Below are 25,094 nucleotides of genomic sequence, written 5' to 3' on the forward strand. Positions count from 1 at the left end.
AGACCCACTCGCAGACATCATGCATGAAAGGAACAGTCGAATGACAGACAGGCAGGCGGAGGATAAAGGAGGAACTAGTGATAAAAAGTAAAGGGGGAAATGTGTAGCCGCCACACTTACGGTGTTTGCGAAGCGGGAAACACTTTTAAAGGCTTTCAAAGGGCTTCAAAATGTGGAATCAATAATAAAATAGATGTTCAATGAGAGATAAGACTTCTGAAAACCAGGTTGTTGCATATGAAGTTTAAATTTCCTTGTCTGAGATGTAAAAGCCCTGTAAAAGCCTACGGTGTTGATGAAAAATAAAAGCACTACACGGATTCAACGTAAACTCATCTGAGATCAAAATGAGAGGGAATCAAAATGAATAGACAGATGAAACAGGAAGATAGTAGTGAATAGATACATAATTATGAAGTCACAAATCAAAAAAAAAAAAAAAAATATATATTTCATAAATGGTACAGGATATCTACCTCAAATGAGATGGCAACCAACCACCTGTTAGGTTTCAATGGTATCCATTTGTAAAAGCTGTCGCAATCAAAGGACCCTAAAAGTGCACAGTTAGTAATGGTGTCAGTATGCATTCTGAGTGAAAAGGCTAATATGTCTATCACTCGCAAGTCATTTCAATCATCGCATGTGTTGCTAGCATGAATGAATGTTATAAAAACTATAAAGATCAGTCCACATCATTTCCTCGGTCTGATCTAGGTGAACAGCAGGGGAGAGCGAGAACAACTCTAACACTCAGTAAACGTAATAGGTCATAAATTAATGCACAATACACTTATTGTGCCCATATTTTAGCACCTGAATGAACTGTATCAAACATCAAATCGTATTGAAAGGACTGTGACCTTTGCCAGACTTTTAAAGATTGCTATATATATATATATATATATATATATATATATATATATATATATATATATATATAGTGAGCTACAGTAGTGTGAAAGCAAATTAAGCAAAAAGTTATAACTTTAAAAGTGTATTAAAGAAAATATGTAATTTATGGTTTTAGGATAAACTATATTTACAATAAACCAAATCATACAATCCTTTAATAGTTACATTTTGGGCCTGTTTTTATTTTTTATTTTTACTACTATTACTACTACTACTACTTCTACTACTAAATATAATAATAAAAAACTTTATAAAACTTAACATGCAAAAAAAATAATAAAATAAAATACATACAGACTAACAATTAGAATCATTCACATAATTACATTTTCAATTTTCTGTTACATCACATACTGTATCACCATTTCAAATTATGCAGAAAATGTATACTTGTTTAATGTTATCCATCTCAATTAGGTAAATTTAATAGAGGCTTGTAATCAAAGATATTTGAGGTTAATTTAGGCTAAACATCTTCTGAGAAAAAGAAAACCAAAAGTGTTACATTTATTCCTGCTCTCCCCATTTAAATCTTTTCTTGCCAAAAAATGAAGTAAAATAGAAAGATATATGTACACTTCAAAGAACAAGACAGAATGGAAAGTATGCTTTTCAACAAAGATCAAGTAATTGCATATATTGTAATCATCTACATTCATGCCAACAATAACAACATTAATGAATTCATCTGAAATCACAATTCATGCAGCAAACATAAGCAAGAGAGACAAATGCAGTCAGAAATCACATATAAGCCTCAATCTGAGCAGGAGAACTGTGAACTTCACCTGTGTCAGGTTCCTGTCCAAACACTGGGGAGTATAAACATTAGCCAGATGTATCCACCTGTTTCCTAAAGAGCCTACTGCATTTTAAATTATGGGAGGCACATCCGGTTCGGGGAAGTTTGGCTAAAAAAGACTGAAATATATCATTTCAAATCATAAAGTTGCACTACAAATAATCCTTATCCGACAGTTTGACTGAATAAGCTGTAAATTTCCTTCATATTCTATTTTCAGATGTCAGAAGAATAACGTAACGCCTGGTATTTTAATGTGATCTGGTATAAGAAGAATATCTATGGCAAGAGCTCTTTTGAATCCATTGCATTCTTTTCCTCCTGGTTATTTTCTTTCTTCCCTTGTATTCCGCTGTTACAATATGAAAAAAGACAACATACACTGCGCATTTGTGGTCTGCTCTCTCGATTTAATTTACGATACATTCCATGAATAATTCACTGGAATGCACTAAGAATCTCTCATTTTTCTGCCCAAAAATCCTCACGTCTCTTTCCAGGTTTGCTTTCACACGGATGCTTTCAAATGTAATTGTCTCCCCTTTCTGCTTCTAATCCCTATTAGCAGTGTTTACTGGACTGTTTCTAAAGCAGGTAAATACAATATTTGTAATCACTTTGAAATACTATCAGTCAATGTTAATGGAAATTTTTGATTATGGCAACATATAGACATTACCACAGTGATATTTAACATGTCTGTAATATATCTGCAGAAAGAATCGAGATTTGGGGGTTATGCGTGGTTTGTAGAAAGTCATTTGTTAATGCTTTAACAATTTTAAATTCCCTTTTAATGGTTGAAGGGTGAGTAGAATAATGTCACCTTAATGTACTCAGTTTTTAAAAAATGTGATTCTTTAGTTTAACAGAAGTTACTCCCATAATTTTCGCAAGCGTCAAAGTGCGTAAGAATATGGTGGATACATTTATAGAAAGAAATCTTTTGTAAAAAAGCTTTTCAGTTTGTGAGGACGCTACAGAGGCTAACAGAAACAGCAGTTCATGTCAGACAGCTGAAGAAAAAAAGTCTTTCTTCCTCTAGAACACTGTCAATCACTAGTGAGATGTTCTGAGGGTTTGAGGCCAACCTAAATTTGACTCTATTTAGGTTAGAAAAACTCCATCTGAAAGTCAAGCGCAAGGTGACATTGTTATTCTGAAAATCCCGTTTAGATTTAATGAGTGCCCGGTCTGTTTTGCAAACTGTACTTAAGGGCAGAAGAGAGAGAGAGAGAGAGAGAGAGAGAGAAAAAGTAATTTGCTTTTCCTCACAAACAAAAGATTGGAGGGGCATTGAAAGCAGAATGAATCAGAGGTGTGCGCAGATAGGCAATAAACAGTGTCCTCACATACAAAGGCTCTTATTCATTTTTCCAGCAGATCTGGACGGCAGTTCAAAAAACGGCCGGAGCCGGTAATTCCCTCGGCAGCTTGTGATTTAGTGCGGCCTCCCTCATCAACCCCCTGCGAGTCGGCCCTGCTCCTTTTCTCCTCCGCCCGACTCCTGCTCCATCTCTCTGCTCCGTTAAAGGTTAAAAACTAATGCACGGAAGGAATAATGAATGCCTATGGCTTCAAAGGGCAAGACAACATATTCTTATGACAGGGTTTCTCACAAGAGTTGATTATCGCCTTATTGATTTACATATGCACTTTGTGTGGGGGACCTTTCAAAGGCTGCCTCTGGTATGCCCATCATCTGCTCGAAAAATAAAAAAGCCATTGTGTGCGGGAAACAAAATACCGGGTTGAAAATGAGAGAAGAACTAATTGTGAGATTTCTGTCCTCCGGGCTGGCACATGAACAAAAGCACACTGACACATCACACTGCTGCTGACAGCCGGTACAAGTTCACAGTTTGTTATCCTGAAGTTGACAGAGAGAGAGGAATGCAGAAATGTTAGCAATGCTAAAAACCAACGCTATCTAACTTGAGCTATTTGCCAGGGCACCTGCTTTGCACTAATGAGACCGTGATTTCACATTTTTCAGCCTTCAAAAGAGAGACGTTTTTATAGCCCTATTCCTGATAATTAGTATGGGTAAAACATGCACATCTATCACACCTTTGGACCCATTGCAACCTAATACATCTGAGATGATTTATTTAGTACTTTTTTGACATGTATTTGCTTCTTTTTATTTCACATACCTGCATATCACACATTCTTTTAGTCCTATTAGTTGTGTTAGAATTATTTGTTCCTTTAAGACAAATTCAATTTTAAAATGTATTAGCTAATTAATTTATTAGCTAGATAACGACGTGGAGGGAATTCATTAAAAAGATGCACCACTTTTGTGCAAGGTATTTCGGTGCATAAAAGTGTATTTAAAATGATTGTCATTCTTTTTGTACAAGCATGCCTCATTTCCATGCAAATTACAACAGGATTCTATTTAAATATAATTTTATTTTGTATGGTGCATGGATCAAGTTAGGTATATTTGTAAAAAAGTTATAAATAAAGATTATTAGAGTATGTTTTACAAGAAAATACTAGTCAAAGTGTTTCTTGCCGTTACATTTTTTGAGTGAAAAATGCTTCAAAGCTATTTTTTCTGCTGGATTTGGGACTGCAAAATGGTGAACTATGCCATGCAAATTGTATTCCGCACATTTTGTGGGCGTATTTGCACTATTACACAATTATGTGAACTGAGGGCTAAAACAAATCTGACATCAAGTGCAAATATGCTATAATAATGATATAAATATGCTACAATATAAAAATGCTAAAAAGCTATTTTTAGTGAATTCCCTCTTGATGTTTAAACATATTCAACTAGTTTAAATGTCAACACAATTCAGTTGACTAGGAATTTTATCAACCTGCTGAGCCAATTGCTTGCTTTCCAAAGGAACATTCAATCTGGACTTTTTCCACTCAAACGATGGCAAAGAATAGTCACTCTCTGAAAACTACAATAGCAGCTACATGAGTCTAAAAGCGCTAACTTGGGCAGGGTGGTGAATGAGTTAGATGGCACAGAACAGAGAAACAGTGATGGAGGTGAATAAGGTACTTACAGCAATGCTGTGTCCGAAGCCGGAGCCGGGCTGGGGACTAGCAGCGCTAATATAGTTGCCCACACCGGAGTCCTGGCTGGTGGGGCCGTACAGGTCAGCCACTGGCCCGGGACTGCTGGCTCCAGGAAAGGCTCCAGGCCGGGGCGGGTTGGTGCCTGCCGGAGAAGCGGCCGTGCCAACAGTGATGTGAGCAGGGTTGCAAGTCAGGACTGCTGGTGTGTAATACGACTAACAAGCTTAGCACAAGCAAGCACTATAAGTTGTGTGTGTGTGTATGTCTATACTGCCTGAGGTGTTTCAGGTATAGAGGCCTAATGTCTTCTTTATGGTTCATCCAAAAGGAATGAAATGAAAAATAAAGAAGCTGGTCATCAATTCTTGCAGATAAACATATACACACACATTGCATAACACAAACTAGTCAGCTATACTTCAAGCTAGCGACTACTGCAGCAATACATCTCATCATTCATGCAGATGAAAGTACACTTATGTGTGTCGGACAAATTTTTCCAGCATTCACAAGGCATGCATGCTACTCAGGTAGGTTTTAGGTGAGCTGGACTGCTGTGTGATGGAGATCTATAATTTTTTTTTTTTTTTTTACACCTCTGAGGGCATTTGTGATGTTTAAAAGTGTGAGTGAGAATGAATCGTTCCTTGCAGGTTCCTTTCATTATCATAACCTCACCCTCTCTCTGCTCTCGTACACTCCCTTTCCCCCAATCTCATATCAGGTACTCTACACCCATCCTCCTTCAAATCTAACTGCCGGTTCTCCAGTCCCTTTCTGAAAATTGCACGGGGGATTTTGCCACAACACCCCCTATCTAATCAACACCTGTCATTGAGAAAGTGGTCTCTCTCCTCCTCCTCAATTCTATTTTATTTTTTAAAATATATATGGTGGTGATTATCTGGCAGTTAGCGTCAGGGGGCTATCAGGCCTAGCAGCCGCCTGGAAACCAGGAAATTGCTGAGGGTGTCTTGGGTAAAACGCGTTGAAGACTGAATCATGGAGTTTCCTCTCCACTGCGAGCGTGACTCCACTTTTGCTGAAGCTACATTTGAGTCTGAAAGCAGAAACTGTTGAAGATGAAGCCTGGGAGACGAAATTAAACACTCGCCAAGCATAAATTGCAAGTAAAACTCGACTGTGGTGAATAAATAAAATGTTGCTGGGTCATTTTGCTAAGAAATTCAACATAAAATATATTTTAAGTCAAACTGTAAAAATGATAGTTTAACCCTCGCTGATGTAAGTGACATGGGTAATTTTAATCAAAGATGTTGCGATGTGCACATTTTATTCAAATAACTTGTGGAATCAGAAGTTTATCAAAGTTTTAATAAAAGTATAATAAAGTCTCCAGAACTAACATTCAAAAACACAAAACAAAAAAATGAGAAAAGACGTGTTGTCATGTTTTTTTCTGACAGATGCCGTTTCACTAACAGACACAATCAAACACATTTCAAAGGACAAACAGCTATTAGCTGTTTATACAATTGTCAAAAGTTTGAAAAAACATTTTAATAATAATAAAAAAAAAAAAAATGCTAAATAGAGTTTAATGGTTAGAAAGAAATATTTAAGTTGGGTAAGACTTCTCAATTGGCAAAAAATAAAATAAAAAAAAATAAACCCAGATATTTCATAACTAACTGAAACAAGTTTAAGCACTAAGAGTACTAACTATAAATAAATAAAAACTAAACCTGAACTAAAACTAAAGCTGAAATAAAAATAAATAAATTATAATATTAATAGTAATATTAAAAATGCATACATATTATAGCACATAAATAATACTAAAATAACACTGATTGTCAGATGTGGGGATCCTGGCTGCAAAGTTTGTTTGCCGAAATCAAAACCACTGAACCTCAACACAAAATTCTGACAAATGTGCAAAAGGAGCAAGGAGGGGCCATGGGGTTTTGGAGGGAAAATTACAATTAGACTAATTATATCAGACCACTTGAGCCATGGCTGCTGTCATTTGCAGATGACCCCTCCATTTCATTGCTGTTGAGAGGCGAATTAAGGAAAATAAAAACAAATGCATGAATGAAATTAAATGAATGCTCTCAGAAACTTTGAGGCCCCTTGCTGTGCCATGCTCAATTTTTCTCCTACGCACGGCCCTCTATGACACTTCCATTAATAAGCGAATATTAAATCAAGTTCCTCCACAGGCAGAGGCCTTCAGATCAGCGCACACTGAAGGGGTAGTCTATTACTGCAGCAGCCTCCAAAAAACTCAGGAGGGTAAAAGATATCTGTGTGAATGGAATATTAGCCTGGAGGGCTCATGTAAGAGAGCAAATACGTTAGGTAGGGGGCAATATGCCGCCGTGGGTAAACTGAACGAGGCAGACTCACACAATCCATCTGCTTTTCACACAAATGAGAACACAGACAACAGGAGAGGTGAGCGGCTCTACATTCAGAGCTCTCACTTCTAAATGTCAGCGTATCAAAATAGCGTCAGCTACTTCTAGGGATGATGGGAAAGCATGCATATCCACTGCTAGATCTGAGTGGAAGGGAAAATGGCTGTTGCTAGTGTACCACCTGTTTGCATCTAGCCCGCTATGATGCAAAATATGAGGCATAATTAGCAAATTGACCAATTGCATAATTGACCAAATAATTAAAGTCCTGGAAAGTAATGGGTAAATAATTTAGTAATCAGTATTTTTGTCTTGTTTTCAAGTCAAAAAAGTAAAAATACCAAAACATCTTTAAATAATGCATTTACTTTAGAAGCAAACTTAAAAAATTGAAAAATTAAAATTGAAAACTAAAGATTTAGACTGAATTACACTTATTACTATAATGTGAATAAATCTTTTCAATAAAATTAAGATTCATGATTTAAATCATATCAATAATAATAATAATAATAATAATAATGACCAAAAAAAGAAAACACTTAATTCAAGATATTGTTTTTGAACAACAGCAAAAACGTTTCTTTTTCTTTACAATTTTTCTTTTCAGGTAAATTAAGTTCAAGTGTTGTAACAAAGTGCTGTACAATTGTAAACATTATTAAGCGATATGAAAAGCAAAAAACAAACAAGCAAACAAACTAGCTCATAAAATAAAGATAAAACATGCAAATAAACAATAAACAACTAAGAAACCCCTATATTCTCAGGCAACATCATAGGCCAAAGAGAATAAATGAGTATTATATATTCTTAGATTTTTTGTTGTTGCTGTTTACTGGAAAACCAAGAAAAATAAATACTGATTAAAATGATTTTGGTGGTCAATAGTTTGGGAATTGAGCAAGCATAGTATGAAAGCCTCAGGGCATCGGCAGAGTGTCAGACAAACAATGACATACTTCAAAAGTTCTCCTAAGTGTTAACTTCCATCTTGAAATCATTCTTGGACTGATCTGGATCAAAGCTTACACACTCAATTCAGCCTTTCCCTTGTCACGAATAAAGGCTTCTAAAATAAGAGGGGGAAACCAGCACACTGTAAGTGACAGCCCTGGTTAGCATCACGTCCTGAGCTATGACTGGCTTCAGTATTCCCAATAGTCCAGCGCTAATAAGACATGTTGATTCGCTGTCTTTTATATCTCCAGAAGCCATCAATGGGGATGTGCTCATTAACAGATCAGGAAATTGTTTTTGTAGCTCAATACTGCTGTGAAACGAATTCATACACATTACCAACTATGATGGATTTATTTCAAAATCTCCTATTATGTGTAATGTGCCTAAGATCATGCAATCAAACTTTCATTTACATAGAGAAAAGGAAAGTGCTGCCAAAAAGGACACATCTTGGAGGTTAAGTACAGTATATTGCTCACATGGTTGAAAGAAATGTAGAGAACATAATAATCGGCAACCGCCAAAATCGTCAACATTCCTTGGCATTCCCTAACTAGAAACAGTCTGGCTGCTGGCGTGGATGCCTAATCCACACATGCCTCAATGTCTGCAAGACAGTTTATTAGTCATTATCATGGCTCTTGACGGCACTATTTTTCTTTTTTTTGCTAAGATGTGTCTTGTTTATTGCCAAGATCTCAAGACTGCCTTCCTTTGAACTACAGGCTACTGAATATAAAGTGGAGCACTACTGTTTTAAGAAGGCCGAACGTCAGTTCAGTGGTGCACTACCATGAAGCATTAAAAAAATATGCCAAGAGTTTGGGAATAGCAAAATTCTTCCCTTTATATGTGCTGTCAAAACAAGACTTTTTTTTTTCCATCCATGCTACACACTCTTCCCATTTTCACTTATTAGTTTATGTAATTCTATATCCAGTGGCCACAAAAAAGTATTTGAACACTTAAGCCACATTTAAAATGCCTGAACTTATTTGCATTAGATAACAAAACAGCAAACCAAGGTGATTTTTTTTCTTGCTACATCTGAGATTTCTATGGAACTGTTCCACTAACATTTGACAACCAGAAAGTACCCAAATACTCTGTCTCTTCAAGTTTAATCTAGTGTTTTATCATTTAAAACCTCACAAACTTATTTTTATGACATTTTTTGCTTAAAGTGTGCTTGTTCTATCCGTCTTTAGAATAAATGCCACTTGGTTTGTCATTTTTTATGTAATGCAATGACATTCATTTATTTTAAAAGGATAGTTCACCCACATATGAACATTCTGTCATCATTTACTCACGCTCATGTAGTTCAAAACCTGTATGACATTTTTTCCCCATCGGAACACAAAACAGAAAACATTTCTCAATATCTTCTTGTGTGTTCCACAAAAGAACCTACGTCACACAGGTTTGGAATGACATGAGGGTGACTAAATGACAGAATTTTCATTTCCTGGTGAACTATCCCCCTAAGTGTCTCAACACATTTTGGAGCCACTGTATGTGTGAACAAACAGAATGCATACTAAACAAAAAGTAAAGGGATGCATTAACACTACATCTCAATATATGATACTTTGTCCAAATGCGGCAACTAAGCGATACAGTCAACTTCCAACAAATGGTTTGTCATTTTATACTCATGTACATGAAGTCGGATGTTTGGATATCATTTATCACATGCCAGCAGGCTGACATTTGAGCGGTATGGAGCCGATGGGTGTGTAATACATATATACGTGTCTGAGTATGTACTGCAGGAGATATGAACCGGCAAGCATGAACGCATATGTCGCATCTCCTGGTTAATTGCACAGGGACTGTGACCGCAGCCAAATCGCATATATCTCGACAGCACATACGCATTAGCGGCCACGTATATACACTCCCTCAAATCACAGGCGAAATTACAATGCTACCACAGTTCAACATGCAGCAAACTGCAAGGATGCACAAATCCCTCGCTTTCCCTTCTCATCTGTCCCCCTTCTCTCTTTCTCTCTTGTTTTAATGAATGGCAGGGTGATGAATAAACGACATGAATCAAATCAATCATTGAATGAAGGAGAGACGGGTACACACCTGGGCTCTTATACTGATCCGGGCTGGCCAGGTGCTGGAGAGGGGAGTTGCAGGCTGATGTGGCATGCTCGCTTTGCAGCAGCTGAGCCGCCTGGGGGCCCAGGGAGCCATAGTCCGCAAAGGAGAAGGGGGGCCCCCGTTGGTCGCTTGGCGAGGAATAGAAACCGTAATCGGGGAAGCCTGGGAGATACAGTACAGGGGAGGAGGAGGAAGGGAGGAGGAGGAGGGTGGGACTCCATCATTGGGGGAAATAGGACTTTGCATAGTAATGTTATGAGGCAATGCTTAATATCTGACTTGCATGGTTGTACAATGCAGCGTGCACTGGGAAGATAGATGGTTAATTGTTTAAAGCCACATCTTGCTGTTTCCCCTCTGTGTGACTGTGTGTGTGAATGTGACGGTGAGTATGTGAAGACCACCGCTTTACACTATAATGCTATAAATACTTGGGTTTGCTGCAGACAGAGATACTGACACGCAACAGATCAAATAAGCAAACAGAAGTCATGGTTTAAATTTTTTTTTTTGATGATTACATAAAAACTGACTGACCTTAATAGATGTTCTGAGAAAGGAATGCACATCATTTGAAATGCTAATTTGGATTCAGCATTCACAAATACATCAAGCAGGAAAATAACTAGAATTCTACTTTCTGGTATTCTTGTTATTTGGTTAACACTTTTTACCAAACTACAAAGCATGTGTTGAATAATGTCATCCTCTTTATGAGATTTATAATATGTGGTTAATTTTTCTTTAATATGTAAAAATATTCACAAATATAAGAATATTTTGTGGGTTTGTGTGTCAGTTTGTTCAACAAAATATTATGAATAAAAGGATGATTTTAAATATTACATACAGTGGCCTTTTCAATAGTAAGTTCACATTAAAGAAATGTATGAATGTCATTGCATTAGGTATCACGGTAACACTTTACAATAAGGTGTCATTTGTTAACATTAGTTAATGTATTAACTATCATAATAATGCATTAGTAAATGCTGAAATGAACATTAAATAACATTAATAAATGTTGTAGAAGTATTGTTCATTCTTAGTTCATGTTTACAAATGTTGTTAACTAATGTTAACTAATGAACCTTATTGTAAAGTGTTACCGATATCACAATATTTACTTATTTTAAGATAAAAGGAAATTAAATCATTAAAAAATATATATTAATGAGGTTATAAAATTCAGAATGAACAAGACGTTTTGGACACTCTCTGATAAAGTAATTTTGGAAAAAACAACAACCATAACTATATCAAAAACATCATCATTTGATGCTACTTTGTTTGATATCTCGTATCTAAAGCAATGAGATTCAGACATTTAAAAGTGTGACTTCAGAATCACAAATATTTTTTGGGGACACTGTACACAAATAAATATATAAATAAAATGATATGCTAATTCTCAAAATGTTGCTTGCAAACATAATTTAATGAAAAACAACTATTACATAACCAAACTCAAGTCTGTCACTCCCTCTGTGTGAAAAGCAGACAAATATGAAAAGATATAACCTTGCAGCTGAGAAGACCTGAAAATTATCCATAGCTGATGGGGTGTAATTAAGCTGACCCCGTCCTGCACTGCCTGCTGTTGTTACAGACGTGGAACTGTGAACTTGAGGGAAGGTGTTAAAGAGAGGGATGGAAAGAACTCACAGAACTCCAGTGTACCTGCACTAACTGTTTATAAATAGTCAATATAGTCCCTCTGCTAGAGTTTTATATCAGCCAAACTATCAGCCCAGAGAGCGTCTCATTAGAGCAGCCTTGGTGAGGTACTACATTCGATTCTTCTTCCTTTTCCTCTGCTTTAATTAGTTTCAGAGGATCTCAGATATACACAGCAGAACAAATGAGGTCTATACCAGCCTACATTTAAGAAGAGTTGAGGGAGAGATAAAGAAATATAAATAAAAGAAAAGAGAAAGGAAAGTTGATTCTCTCACAAGCTGCAGCTGCGCTGCTCTGACCTTCTCCAATCACTCATTAATTATCCACCACTAGTCTGCTGACTGCTCACCTCAGCCCAAACCTTGAGTCTGCTCTAATGGAAAAACAACAATGGCTGCATTTTTGGTCACCAAACACATCTATTAAAGACCCAGAGATCTGGTCTCTAACAAAAATGTTCGTAAACAAAGGTTTTTTTTTAAGTCACACTGTAAATATACTCTTTCCATAACAACTCACTAAACCAAATTAAGCCAGCTTTAAGTCTTCACAAGGACCATTTTCATGTTGATACTTTTAAATTAATACATAAATGTTTGAATATTTCGTTTAATTAGGCACTGGTCAAATAAAATGTTGTTTTCACTGGTTAAAATGAGTAAAACTGACTTAATGAATATGACAAATAAACATTACAAACTGAAATCTCCTTACACAAACATATAAAGTAGAATGAGATGCACCAAACAACGTCCATTAGAATATAGTTTTAAGGACTCTGGTGTGGAGGAAACTGACTGGCTTACACAAAAACCCCTATTGATGAACTTTGAGAAAAAGTAAAATCCCTGCGACCAGAGAAGGAGAAGCTGTCAGGAAGGACTGTCTCCCCATTAATGCCAATCGTTTTGTAATTCAATGTTCAACAAGCACATACAGGTGTGGTGTTTGCTGTCCACATATTTTTGTAGTGTACCTTTCTTAGGCATCTTTCAAAGAAAAAGCTAAATAAAATGCATGTTGCAAATTCCTGTTTTGCATTCTGTTTCAGACTGCCAAAACAGACCGGAGAAATTCATAGGCACAAGCACTGGAAAGATGCTTATGAACAGTAAACAGAAACGAGCATGAAAATCCCCGTCCTGCCAGTACCTACACTCCCAAATGCGAATAAATCAGAGATGCATCCCGATGTTCAAGCTCTCTCCCGCTAACTGCGCAAAAATGGAGGAAATGCCTGAGGTATGCTCAGAATCTTCAAGTGTTTCGGCTTCCCGGAGAGGAGGGGAAAGCCCACTCCAGTGCGCACATCTTTAATCATTTAAGGAAAGCAACCAAAAATGCACTTAGGCTGAATCCATTTTTGATGGGCCTCTCTAATAGATGGGCGTCCTTGAGGTTCAAAGGGAACCCTGGACGCGCCTCTTAATTAGACAAGCTGCCATCCCGTCCTGTTTCCCCTCATCCTCCTAATTAGATCTTTAACAACAAACAAATGAAGACCTTTTACAGGCGCGTGCGGCACGTCCTGCCTCGTCCCCGCCAAGAAAGGGGGGCGCAGAGACGTCCTTTTTGTCTAACGCTCCCCGGCCCCGCCGTGCACGACAATGGCTGGGTCCTGCTGCAATCTGCATAAATATTCCGCCTAATTTCCGTGGAGCGGGAACGGCGGGACGCAAAATACGACATTACCGCATGTACAACAAACACACCTGGTTTCTTTGTTTGCATTGACATAGAAAATTAGACCTGAAAAGCTGTTCGTTTTAATGCGGTGGCAGGAAAGGTCTTATCTAATAACGGCCTGCAGAAATTACGTTTATTATCCAGGTAGATCACGTCCAATCACAGTGCTATCTGAAGCAGAAACACGGAATAAAACGCAGTTAAAAAGTGCCCATTTACTGTCTATAGAGAAAGCCATCTGGCGGAATAGGGCTGCTTGATTACCTTCGCCGGCTAATTCTCTCTCTGAGCGCATGCAAATGATTCACTTTGACCAAGTGGAAGTGAGGGAAAAAAAAAAGTGGAGCTAAATTAAACACTGCCGTTTTTAAACATCAAAAGTTGCCACAATAATGGCTCCTCCGTGATGTTCCACGGTATTGTACGCTGCCAATCAGACAGAGAATAGCACTCGGAATGTTTTATGCCTCTGTGAATAACTTCGGGATGAAGCGAGGACGCAGGGTGTGAGTTTTGTGTGCGTCTATGTGTGTCCTTCCATTAATAGGCACTGCGAACACTTTCTTTAACTGCAACCCCACAGTCAAACTACACAAAAAGCTTAATATCTTCTCTTCTCCTTCCACAAAAACAAATACCGAACTGTGTTGTGTACCACGGGCCTCTCCCCTTCGCTCAAAGAGAAATCTAATTACTCTATAATGGCAGGTTTGGGGCGAGCGCGTACATCGTTGACAGGTGATAGATGCGTAAACTCACTTCCCCCGACTTGATGAATAGCGGTATAGAAACGTGAAGCTTTCGTTCGTGGTGGGCGTACGACAGCACCTCGTCTATTCATCATTCCGCCTCTGTGAGCCGCACGGAGGCCCGTGAACACACTCCGAGGTCGTGTCTGAACAGCTGGGAGTAGGTCATCCAGATGTGCCTTTGTCTGGGCAACATCTGCACTGAGCCCGGACCCCCCAGCAAGGGGAGGGACGGGGGGCCGACATGGGAGCGAGCTCAGAATGGATGCACTCTGGAAGGTTGTCAACCGCACCATTACGAGGCCCATCTGGGTGCTTCAGAGCTGTTGCTGAGATGAAAGCACTGGTTGCTTTTTACTCCCCCCCCCCCCACCCCACCCCGCTCCGCTGCAGCTTTCTGCTATTATACATAATATCTGTCAGAGCAGCATCAAGAAACAGATACATAAATACATGAATACGTAAATAAGAGGCCCTTTTATCTGCTGTTTAATGAACAGAGAGCGGCAATTTGTTACCGCTACATGCATCAACACAGTGGCGGATAGTCTTTTTTCTAGTAGCATTAAAGTCAGGACTGCATCAGTCGACAGCCAGTGTAATATTAAGACAGTGGTCAATATAATAAGTTCAATAAAATCAATTAAGAGCTATTTTAAATTAATTATAGAGTTAGTTTAACACTAGAAACGAGGGAGTCACAAGTAAGGAGTAAGACCTTGAGAGCAATAAAATATAAAGTGGTTCATTACTGGTTAAACATATCTCGTATCAAACTGAGATTTTCTGTCCTGAATAACTGAATTTGTCAAAATGTACAGTAACTCTGAATGCTAGCCCTCAGGATGGTACTACAGTGCCTCAGGCAGTCATCTTTCCTTGTACACGAACATCTACTTGGCTAACATGTTTTTTGGGAAAATCATCCATAGGCCTGCTTGTATTGATCTGTAAGGCTGTAGGGAAAATACAGTGCTAAAGCACTAGATAGGAATAAGATACATCTATGTTTGCAGTGCTATTCACAGAAAAACACTGTGACAGATATTATCTGTCAACATCTGACGTTGTCATATATAGTCACATCAGCATCATACTGCAGTACACCAACACAATAAAAACAATATGCAAAACAAAAAACAAACAAAAAAAACAACATGCAAAAGTAGAAAAAAATAAAATCAAAACATAAAACACAGAGAAAAAATATAAACCACAAAAAGCAACAAAATTCTACAATAAAGCAGAGCAAAAACAACAACAAAATACCTGCAAAAAAAAAAAAAAAAAAAAGCTAAAAAAAAATTACAAACAAAAATGAAACAAAATGCTAAACAGAAAACAAAAACAAACTAAATAAAAAGGAAAACTTATGTTTTTGTCTGCTAATCCCTTGTTTTCTGCTTTGTTTAGATCTTAGAAGCAATTCACTAAGCCAAATCAATCAGACCACCTTTACTGAGGCCTTTTGGTAAAAAACAAATGATTCAATTGAGATGAGTTCTGTGTTTCAAGGAGACACTGACACAAAATTCTGTTCGTCCAGCAGAAAAGTCTTAGTAAAACTAAAATGTGTTTGCATTGCAATTTAACATCTTGTACTGTCGGTCGCTACTGAAGAAGGTGAAAAAAAAAAAAACCCTCTTTCTCCACTTGGATCAGGCTCAGTGCAGTCAGAACAGCTCACACCTGACCTGTCAGCAGTCTATTACCACAATTAGCCTGCTGATGTTAGCGAAATACTGCCATTTACAGAGTCTTTTCATGGAGGGACGATGGAAAAGCTGACATTTCGCAATGTGACTTTCAAACACTTTTTTTTAAAAAAGCTCAAGGACTGCGGCCTGCCTTGGAAATAGCATTTCACACAATCATCTACTCCAGGCAGAAATGTCAGTCGCAGAGAGGGAATCCGTACACTCGAACAAAAACACAGACTGCCATTCTATAAAAAGCACTGACCCTGCAATTCCATACTCAGAGACATTATGTTTTATCTCTCGGTCTCTCAATCTCTCAATCTCTCTCCACTTGAATAAAGCCGGTAGCACTCTTCCTCTCCAACACATCCTCTACCAAGGTGTCAATAAACTTGTCAAATGTGCCTCCGAATTAGCTTCGAAACTTCCGAACGTCCACAATTAGCTACCTCATTTCCAACCATGTCATCTTTAAAGAATTACAGTCGCTCGTTGCTGCCTCCACAAAGCATCACTCTCCATTCAGAGATGGTCTTTTCTAGTCATATATTGGAGTAATTATCATTACAACACGTCCCTTCTAACTGAAGGAAGCATAAATTGTCTACAGATAATGTTTTAACATTTAAGCTCGCAAATCTTAGAAAATTAAACACGACAGATGTAAAAAAAAAAAAAAAAAAACGTATTTTGTGACTAGCGCTCATACCATTGCGCATAGGTGGAGTGGAGAAGCGGACAGCTAGCTGCAAGATGGTAAAAACATACATCTATCTTCATCAGGAGCATGACAGACAAGTATGAAGTGCGTTTCATATTTGCAGCATGGGCGGCTGGCACCGTAGAGACGGCCTGGCCTAGATTGCACCTGCGGACACCACAGCGAACGAGGCAGACACAGCTGCAGTCCGGGGCCTGTCTGTCAGGATACGACAGCTAATGGAGAGTGACACAGGTTTTCTGTGCCGCCTGCTTCTCTAACTCACACGCAAGCGCACACACACTATACTTTCACCTCTCTGTAGAAGGAAAGAAGAACAGATGGAGGGAGGGAAAGGATGGCAGAGCCCAAAAGAAGTTGGAGGGACAAGTCTCGCCCCAGGGACACCGGTGGCCCTTTGTCCCCGGCCCAGGTGAGCTGAGGTGCTGAGGTTGTCAGGTCTCCAGCGCTAGGATGTGCTTTTGCGAGATGTGCAGTGTCAGATAACTTCTGCATCTCCTGTGAGTCATCTCTCTCCGTTTGCCAAAGAGCTAAGAGGAAGTGGGGCGGCACTGCCAGAATGTCATTCTATAAACACCCGGTTCATTCTGACACATGCTGCAGGAGATCTCAATAAGTCAGATATTGTTTTACACACCTCCTCCTCCTCAAGCTGAAGGGGTATAAATGAGAAAAAGTACTTTCGATCCAAAACATGTAAATTGCATTTTTTTTTTTTATTCGTTATCAGAAGACAAAAGACGATAGACAATGCATTCCTTCCAAATACAAGTTAATAGACAAGACCACCTACTCAAATCTAGATCTACAGTTTCTACCAGAACCACTAGAGAGGCATGCCGTCAACTAACAGACACATATAGGTTCAAGAAAAAAAGAAGCAGAGAGAAATGGCAAAGAATGAGAAAAGGACTGGAATAAAAAGGAGAGAACAAAAAATATACTTAAGGTGGGTGGGATAAAGAATGAAGTATTGAAAAGTGTTAAAGGATTAATTTATTCAAAACGACACCTCTTCATCATTTACTCACCCTCATGTTGTTCCAAGACCGTGAATGGGAACTGGAGAGTTTACACTTTAAAAAGGATGGAAAAGCACCATAAAAGGATCACAAATTTGGTTTAACTGGACTGTGAATGAATCATTTTGTGAACTGGATCAACCGATTCATTGGAAATATTCAATTCAAATATGATTCGTTCACAAAACCAGGGTTTTTATCATTAAGTAAAACTATTAAAACTAAAAAACATTTTTGTTAATTGAAACAAAGCTGAAATAAAAAATAAATATTAGATGAAAAACATTTAAATTTCATTTAAACTTTTAAAACTAAAATTACAAATGCCATGGAAACTAAAACAAGTTAGAGTTAAAGCAACAAATAAACAAAACAAAACAAAAAAAAAATCTAAATATTAATCAAAACTGTAATAGTACATATGTAATACTAACATAACACTGCACAGTGATTTTTTTTTTTGCATTACTTTTATGATGTGTTTATGGAGCTTTTGGATTTCAGTACCCATACATTGTAACTGCATGGACAAAGAGTGAATTTCACCTTTTTGTATTCATCAGAAAAAAGAAAGCCATACAGATTTTAAATAACATGAGGGTGGGAAAAAAATAGAATATTTTTATGAGCTATCCTTTCAAGCACTGCAGGTTGCACTTTATGATAAAGAGATCTGAAAAAGGAAAATGGTATAAAAATAATACTGAAACCCAAAATAAAGAATACATAAATGAGAGAACAGAATAAGACTGAAAGAGAAAGAAGGAGGGAAGGGGGAAGTACAGGAGCAGGGACAAACCTTCCGCTGGAGTGTGACCAGAGGACAGTGTGGAGAGAGGAAGTCAACTGGTGCTGTCTCTGACTTACACACACTGGCTTTCAGCAGGACCAAACCAAACAAGAGAGAAACAACAGAAACATGACCATCGGCCCAGCGTCCTACTATACACCAACACATCAACAGGGTTGGTTTGTGGGTGTTTTTATGATCGTAGATATACAAATGAAAAGTTAGCATGCCATTTTCAAGTGCTAGATGAAATCTGGGGTGCAGATTCATGCCATTTCATGAGCTTCCGCAGAATGTTCGGACTTTAACAAACATGCTGTAATATCTTGACATAAATAAATGAATTTATGTACATTTAACAAATCGCAATCAGTTTAAAGCGCTAAACCAATCTGAAAAGTAGCTCGTAATAAATGAACATGTTTCCAGACCATAAAAAAATATCTGCTGATCTGTCCTTGTTAACTGAAGCATAATGATCAATCACTACCAAGTGATGATCTGTTTCATGGGCCAAACTCATACCGAGAGGCCCAGTCGGTAACCAACGGAAACCATTCAAATTACACACACCATTTAGCCTAGCTAAAGTATGTCTCATTCATTTTATTACCTTACTGCCAATAAATAATTATGAAAAGAAGCTGCTCTGGATGACTCAGATCTAGTGGAATATCAGGCTTTAAATCAGGGGTTCTCAATCTTTAGGTCACAACCCTTTTTTGTTTCAAGATTCTTGAGACCACAATTCACCCACATAACAGACTTAAAGTTACACACTTAAGGATGCCAAATGCATCATATTCTGTTCTCAACAGTAACTGTATTACTATTTATTTTTACATAATACTTTTATTGATCAAAAGTGACATTTATAAATATTATAAAAGGTTTCTATTTTAAATAAATGCTGTTCTTTTGAACGTTTTAATAATTCTGAAAAATTATTTTACAGTTTCCACAAACATATTAAGCAGCACAACTGTTTTCAACATTAATAATAATAATAAGAAATGTTTCTTGAGCAGCAAATCAGCATATTATAATGATTTCTTCAAGATCATGTGACACTGAAGACTGGAAAAATAATGCTGTTTAAAATTCAGCATTTCATCACAGGTATAAATTAAATTTTAAAATGTATTCAGTTAATTATATTATATTATATTTCTTTGACCTTACCTGCATCTCTGGTGAGTCATATACTGTAGAATTGTGACCCCTAGGTTGAGAACCTCTGTTTTAAATACTTAAATTATTGCGTCAAGCAGGTGGAGGAAGTGCAACAGCCCTCGGGTGACTGACGGAGATTATGCAGTGATGAAGATGATCTGCAAAAGCCGTCTGCGGCGTCACCATTTCACCAGAGTGCCCGCAGAATGGAGTGCGACAGCTCGTCTGTCAGAGCGGAGCCTGTGACTTTCACCGTACCCTTGCCGGCAGGTTTGCGCAGGAGTTAACTGACTGACAGTCGGCACGCAAACACATCTCATCCTCCGCCTAGCAGCAAATGTATGCACAGCAGGGGTGTATAAATTGTGCTGCGCAATGGAGATCAGTTGGGTAATAGATGATGAGGTTCTCGGAAAAGGTCATCCTTAAATGTCAGTGCTCTGTCTCAATGGCTTTCTCACTTCTGTCACAACGCAACCATGGAGCGACTCCATCAGTCACAAAAGAGTGCAACTGCGCCATCAGCTTAAGACGCTAGCCATGGGGGGTGGGAGGGTGCTAAAATAACTACGCTGACCTAATAAACTTGGTCCAGTGGGCCAAGACCTTACCTAATCACATTCCCCTCCAAAACACACAGTATAACCCAAGCTTTCAATGTTCAAATGAAAATCAGGCTCACTGGATCTGAATTTCACAATGCCAGCCTCGAGTATGACTTCTTCGAGCTGACAACTATGACCACGAGCTGTTTAAAAGTCTGGAGACGCCATAGCCTGAGAGTAATTTCTCATGTAGCTCTCGTTTTAAACTCAGAGGCCTGCTCAAAACAAGCCTGCCGTAATTCACACACATTAAACAGCAACGAGATGCAGAGAGCTGTTTTTTTTTTTTTTTCAGGCTAAGTTGGTTTCTTTAGCCAAGTGCTAATCAGAATCAAACACGTCTGATTGGGTGGAGAGGCATGACTGATTGGCTCACGCTCTGTCGATTGCGTTCCTTCAAACCGTGCGCCGAGCCACTTTTACGCCTGTCTGCCAATTACACAGGGGTGGATAGCTGTCTGCCGGAGAGCAGGTGTCAATGGAGCGAACTAGAGTCAAAATATGCAGTAAACGCATGCGCGTGAGCAAAAAACTGTATGTTTGCCTATTTACATGCTTGGACAACGTATCAGTGTGGATGTGTGTAAATAAACTCTGTAACCCGCTACGGCATCGCTTTCTGATGGCCAATTAGCCAAGGCCATCATTTCCCATTCTGCTAAAGGCCAGACGTCAGCGAGAAGGCCGAGGGCTGTTCCTCCCTGCTGTTTATTTATTTAAGTATCCTTGTGTCTTACAGACAAAGTCAGATTGATAGATTAAGCTATCCAGCCTCCGGATCAATAACCACGGCGGAACGAGAGAGCGACTGGGAACTTTTAATGCGCACACTCTGTTTAATGTGCACACTCTGTGTTTTCTAGTCAAAGGCGAACCAAGTTTGTCCAAATGACAGAGGAAGGCATTTACGGCCGAGAGCGCTGACGATTAAATGTGAAAACTGAAAAACCAAGAGAAATGAAAAGGCTCATTCGTGTAAGTCCATGTGTAATGTGTTTTGTGTGTGTGTGGGGAAGGTGGTTAGCGAAACAGATACAGCAGCTACAGTAAAGTACAATTGGCTTTGCAAGCGGAAGCCGGCCCCTGCGCCCTGGTCTGTTACCAGTTCCACCGAAAATAATCCTGACATTAACTAAATTAAGAAAACAGGGGGGGAAAGCTGGTCTCGGACCATTGGCTAGTGGGGCGACTTCTGCCAGCGCCATAAATCACATCTACAACAGGAAAGGAGGGGAAGCAAGCAGGAGCCTTGAGTCCTGTCCTTTCCTTCTAACTACAGACTGTGTGTATGTGTGAGTGTGTGAGAGAGGACAGAGGCGGCTAGAGTTAAGAGCAGCATGGAGAGAGCAGCAGTCACACAGATCTACGGCCAGAGCGTTTACCTGGCCCTGTGCTCTGAGGGTATGCTGCGTAGCCGCCTCTTCCACGGGCCCCCCTACCTGAGCCACGCGCTGCCGCCACTGCTGCCGCTGCCGCTACTGGACCGTACGCTGTTGCCGGGAAGCCTGTGCGGGGGGGTGGGGTTGGGGTTGGGATGGGATGGGATTGAGGAAAGAGGAGAGGAAAGTGGAGGAGAATAACAGGATGGAAAATGAGAGGGAGGAACAGGGCAGAAAAAGGGAGTAGTGAAGGAACAAGAGAAGAGAGTAAAAAAAAAAAAAAAAAAGGGGAAAGGGTGTAAAACGAGGAACAATGAAAATAAGAGAAGAACAGGTGTGGAAACAGGGTGGAATATCAAAGTGGAGCAAAAAAAAAAAAAAATCATGAATAGGCATGAGAAACGAGGAGAGGAAAGGAGAAAAAAATAGGGAACAGGGCAAAAAGTGAGGAATTAGTGGTGAGAGAGAAACAAGACAAAAGGGGTTGGAAAAACCGAAAGGTTAGAACAAAAATAGGGAACAGGGCGGAAAAAGGAAGCAGAGAAGTAATAAGAGAAGAGAGGAAAAAAGGTGGAAAGGAGAGAAAACAGGGGCAGATGTGAATAACAAAAGGGAACAAGGTGGAAAATGGGCATTAGTAAAAGAATGAAAGGAGAGGAGAGAACAGAGGAAAATAAAACGGAGAACAGGGCAAAACATTTTAAAGTGTGAAGGTATGAGAGGAGAAAATAGTAAAAAAGAGGAAATAGCAAAAAAAAAGTAGGCACAGACACAAGTGGACAGAAGAGGAAAGAGAAGGAACAGGGTGAAAATGGAGAGTAGTGAAGGGAGGAGAGGAGAGGGTAAAAAAGGAGAGGGAAAAATGAGAGGAGAGGATAAATTAGAAAAAAAGCAGGATCAAGCTACCTCACAACATTACTGACTCATAAAGTTGCTGCGTTGTCTGTGCAGGTTCTGCAGGCTGCTGAAATGCACTGTGTACTGTGGGCATCTTCAGAGTGCAGAGGAGACTGCAGTGGCCCTAATGCACTCTGGGTATTTCTGCATGGGTGACCACGCTGCTCCTTATCTGTTTGGAGCACACAGCAGGAGGGCCACGGCCGAGCATCAGACTTTCGGATATGCTACTGAGCTTGTGCGGTCAAGTTACTGTGATAAACTAATTAGATTTCGGCAATCATGTGAAATTCAAAGGGACTAGAATGCTTTAATGGTGGAAATATAACACTGCAGTACACAGTTATTTAATGGCCTAACATCTGTCAAATAGAAAAAAAAAACCTTTAGATTTAAAAATAAATCCCTTTATTTATTGGCATGAATACGATAGGGATTGTAAGCTATATATGACACATTATAACAATGTCCTGTTGATGTTTTGACATCAGTGGCATATGAAGTGTCTAGTCAGTAAAGCTTTACTTGATACCCGTCTATGCAAAGGTATTCTTTAATGCATTTTTATATAATACACCCTATAAAGAAAATAATTATCAAGATGATTTATTTTAAATATACTACTGTTCAAGAGTTTTGGGTCAGATAAGATTTCTTTTTTTTTTTGAAAGAAATTAATACTTTTATTTACCAAGGATGCATTACATATTAAAAGAATTTCTGAAGGATCACATTGAAGACTGGAGTAATGGCTGCTGAAAATTCAGCCTTGCCATAGCAAGAATAAATTACATTTAAAAAAAAATTTTTTTTTCTTAAAATAATATTATATGAAGTGTTTTCTATTTTTGATCAAATAAATGTAGCCTTGGTGAAAAATAAAATAATTCTTTCCCAAACATTAAAATAATCTTACCAAGCCCAAAGGTTTGAACAGTAATTTAACTACGGCTAAAAAAAAACAAACAAAAAAAACACATATACATTTTAGAAAAATGTGATATTTCGATGAAAATGTAAAGTATTTCAAGGCAAAAAATAAATAAATAAATAAATTGTGTGTTTTTATTGCCATTTACTCTACACTGTCCATTTGTCTGTCTATTTTCACTCAAATTTGTAATTTTAGTTTTATTTTGACTTAAGCATTACAACACACCAAACACTCCATCAAGCAAATGAGAATTTTCTACTCATGCAGCTCCATCTTCCATAACACCTCACAAATCACAAATTCACGGTATAACAAGAGCTGAAAAGAGACACGAGACCAGGGGGCGAGTCAGAAACCGCAGCTCGAATTCCATAAAGGCAGAGAGAAATCCAGCAAGAGCCAGAAAGATGATCCAGCGCAACACTATAGGGTTAACTCCAACCATGACCGGCATCGGCAGCACAAAGGCGATATGGAAATGCCTCCACGCTCCCGACACTTTGTAGTCCACTTAAGTCACTTATCTCTGCGCTGCCGCTCATGTTTGGGCGGGAGAACGAGGGAGCGAGACAGAGACGGAGAGTCGTAAAGCCGAGCAGGCGAATCGTCCTCCGGTTTATGCCTTGAAACTCAATCAATCAGGAGGATAATTTGGTCTCCAGGCAGTGTGAACTGATGCTACAGCCACACCGGCTCTGGGTGCTGCACGGAGGCCGTGATTTGTGAGCAGGCCTGGATGAAAGTGTCTTCATCTCCTTCCCGGTTTAGTGGCTCTTTATGGTGTTATTACGAGATTAGGCATCAGGGATTAATTGCTCGCTTCCAAGTGCCCTTTAATTCACTTTAAGCATGCGTTACACAGGGGAAGGGAACAGGTATGGCACGGCAGTGACGGAGGGGATGCGATGCACGTGTGCGAAAGAGTGTAAACTGACTGTAGGTGAATACATTGACTGCAGAGTCCAAGAATCATGTTTACAAGACATTGGATTAATGGTTTTATACATGACTACCTTACACTAACAACAACAGCTCTGTTCCAAAGCCTAGTGAGCTACCTCATTGCCTAAATAGCGACCTGCCTTCTGAGGCTGCATTCTAATCATCATGGTAACTCATAACTGACTGATTTGGAACGCTCTCCATAGGCAGAAACTCAATTAGCAACACCAAAAGCAATTCACAATTGATTCCAATAGAGTTTGATGTTAGCATGTTGCTAAGCTAATGGCGCAAATAGTAAATCATTGTTGGAAGACAGGAATAACGAGTAAAATAATCGAACTGAAAGAATATTGATTAAAACAAGCTATTTAATAGAATTTGGGAAAAAGCAAAGTATCTTGGGAGGCTGCATTATTAAAAAATTATATTCTATCCTCACATAGTTGAAAAGCTGTATTTCTTTCTTCTGTGGAACACAAAACAAGATATTTTGAAGAATATTGTTTTGCCCGTAGAATGAAAACACATTTAAGCCCACTGATTTCACGCTATGGAGGGGGGGAAAAAAACACACAAACAATAAAAC

The 25,094-nt window shown here is 38.7% G+C and overlaps 1 protein-coding gene across 16 annotated transcripts in view; it reads right to left on the bottom strand.

Annotated features, from left to right (window-relative positions):
• Positions 1 to 25,094, bottom strand: part of msi2b (musashi RNA-binding protein 2b) — a 277,265-nt gene that overhangs the window by 6,618 nt on the left and 245,553 nt on the right. For 4 of the 16 annotated variants that reach the window (XM_058799283.1, XM_058799287.1, XM_058799281.1 and 1 more), the window contains 3 exons: positions 21,736 to 21,858; positions 10,210 to 10,389; positions 4,753 to 4,907 (listed from right to left, as the gene is read on the bottom strand). The exons of 1 other annotated variant lie outside the window; for it this stretch is intronic. In XM_058799283.1, the coding sequence (XP_058655266.1) occupies positions 4,753 to 4,907; positions 10,210 to 10,389; positions 21,736 to 21,858 (458 nt within the window). Of the gene's footprint in view, positions 1 to 476; positions 554 to 4,752; positions 4,908 to 10,209; positions 10,390 to 21,735; positions 21,859 to 25,094 lie in introns of all 16 variants that reach the window. 11 more of the 16 variants (XM_058799280.1, XM_058799282.1, XM_058799286.1 and 8 more) reach the window with 10 other exon arrangements.

The sequence above is a fragment of the Onychostoma macrolepis genome, chromosome 15 (assembly GCF_012432095.1).
Source record: "Onychostoma macrolepis isolate SWU-2019 chromosome 15, ASM1243209v1, whole genome shotgun sequence".
In the NCBI taxonomy this organism is placed as follows: Eukaryota; Metazoa; Chordata; class Actinopteri; order Cypriniformes; family Cyprinidae; genus Onychostoma; species Onychostoma macrolepis.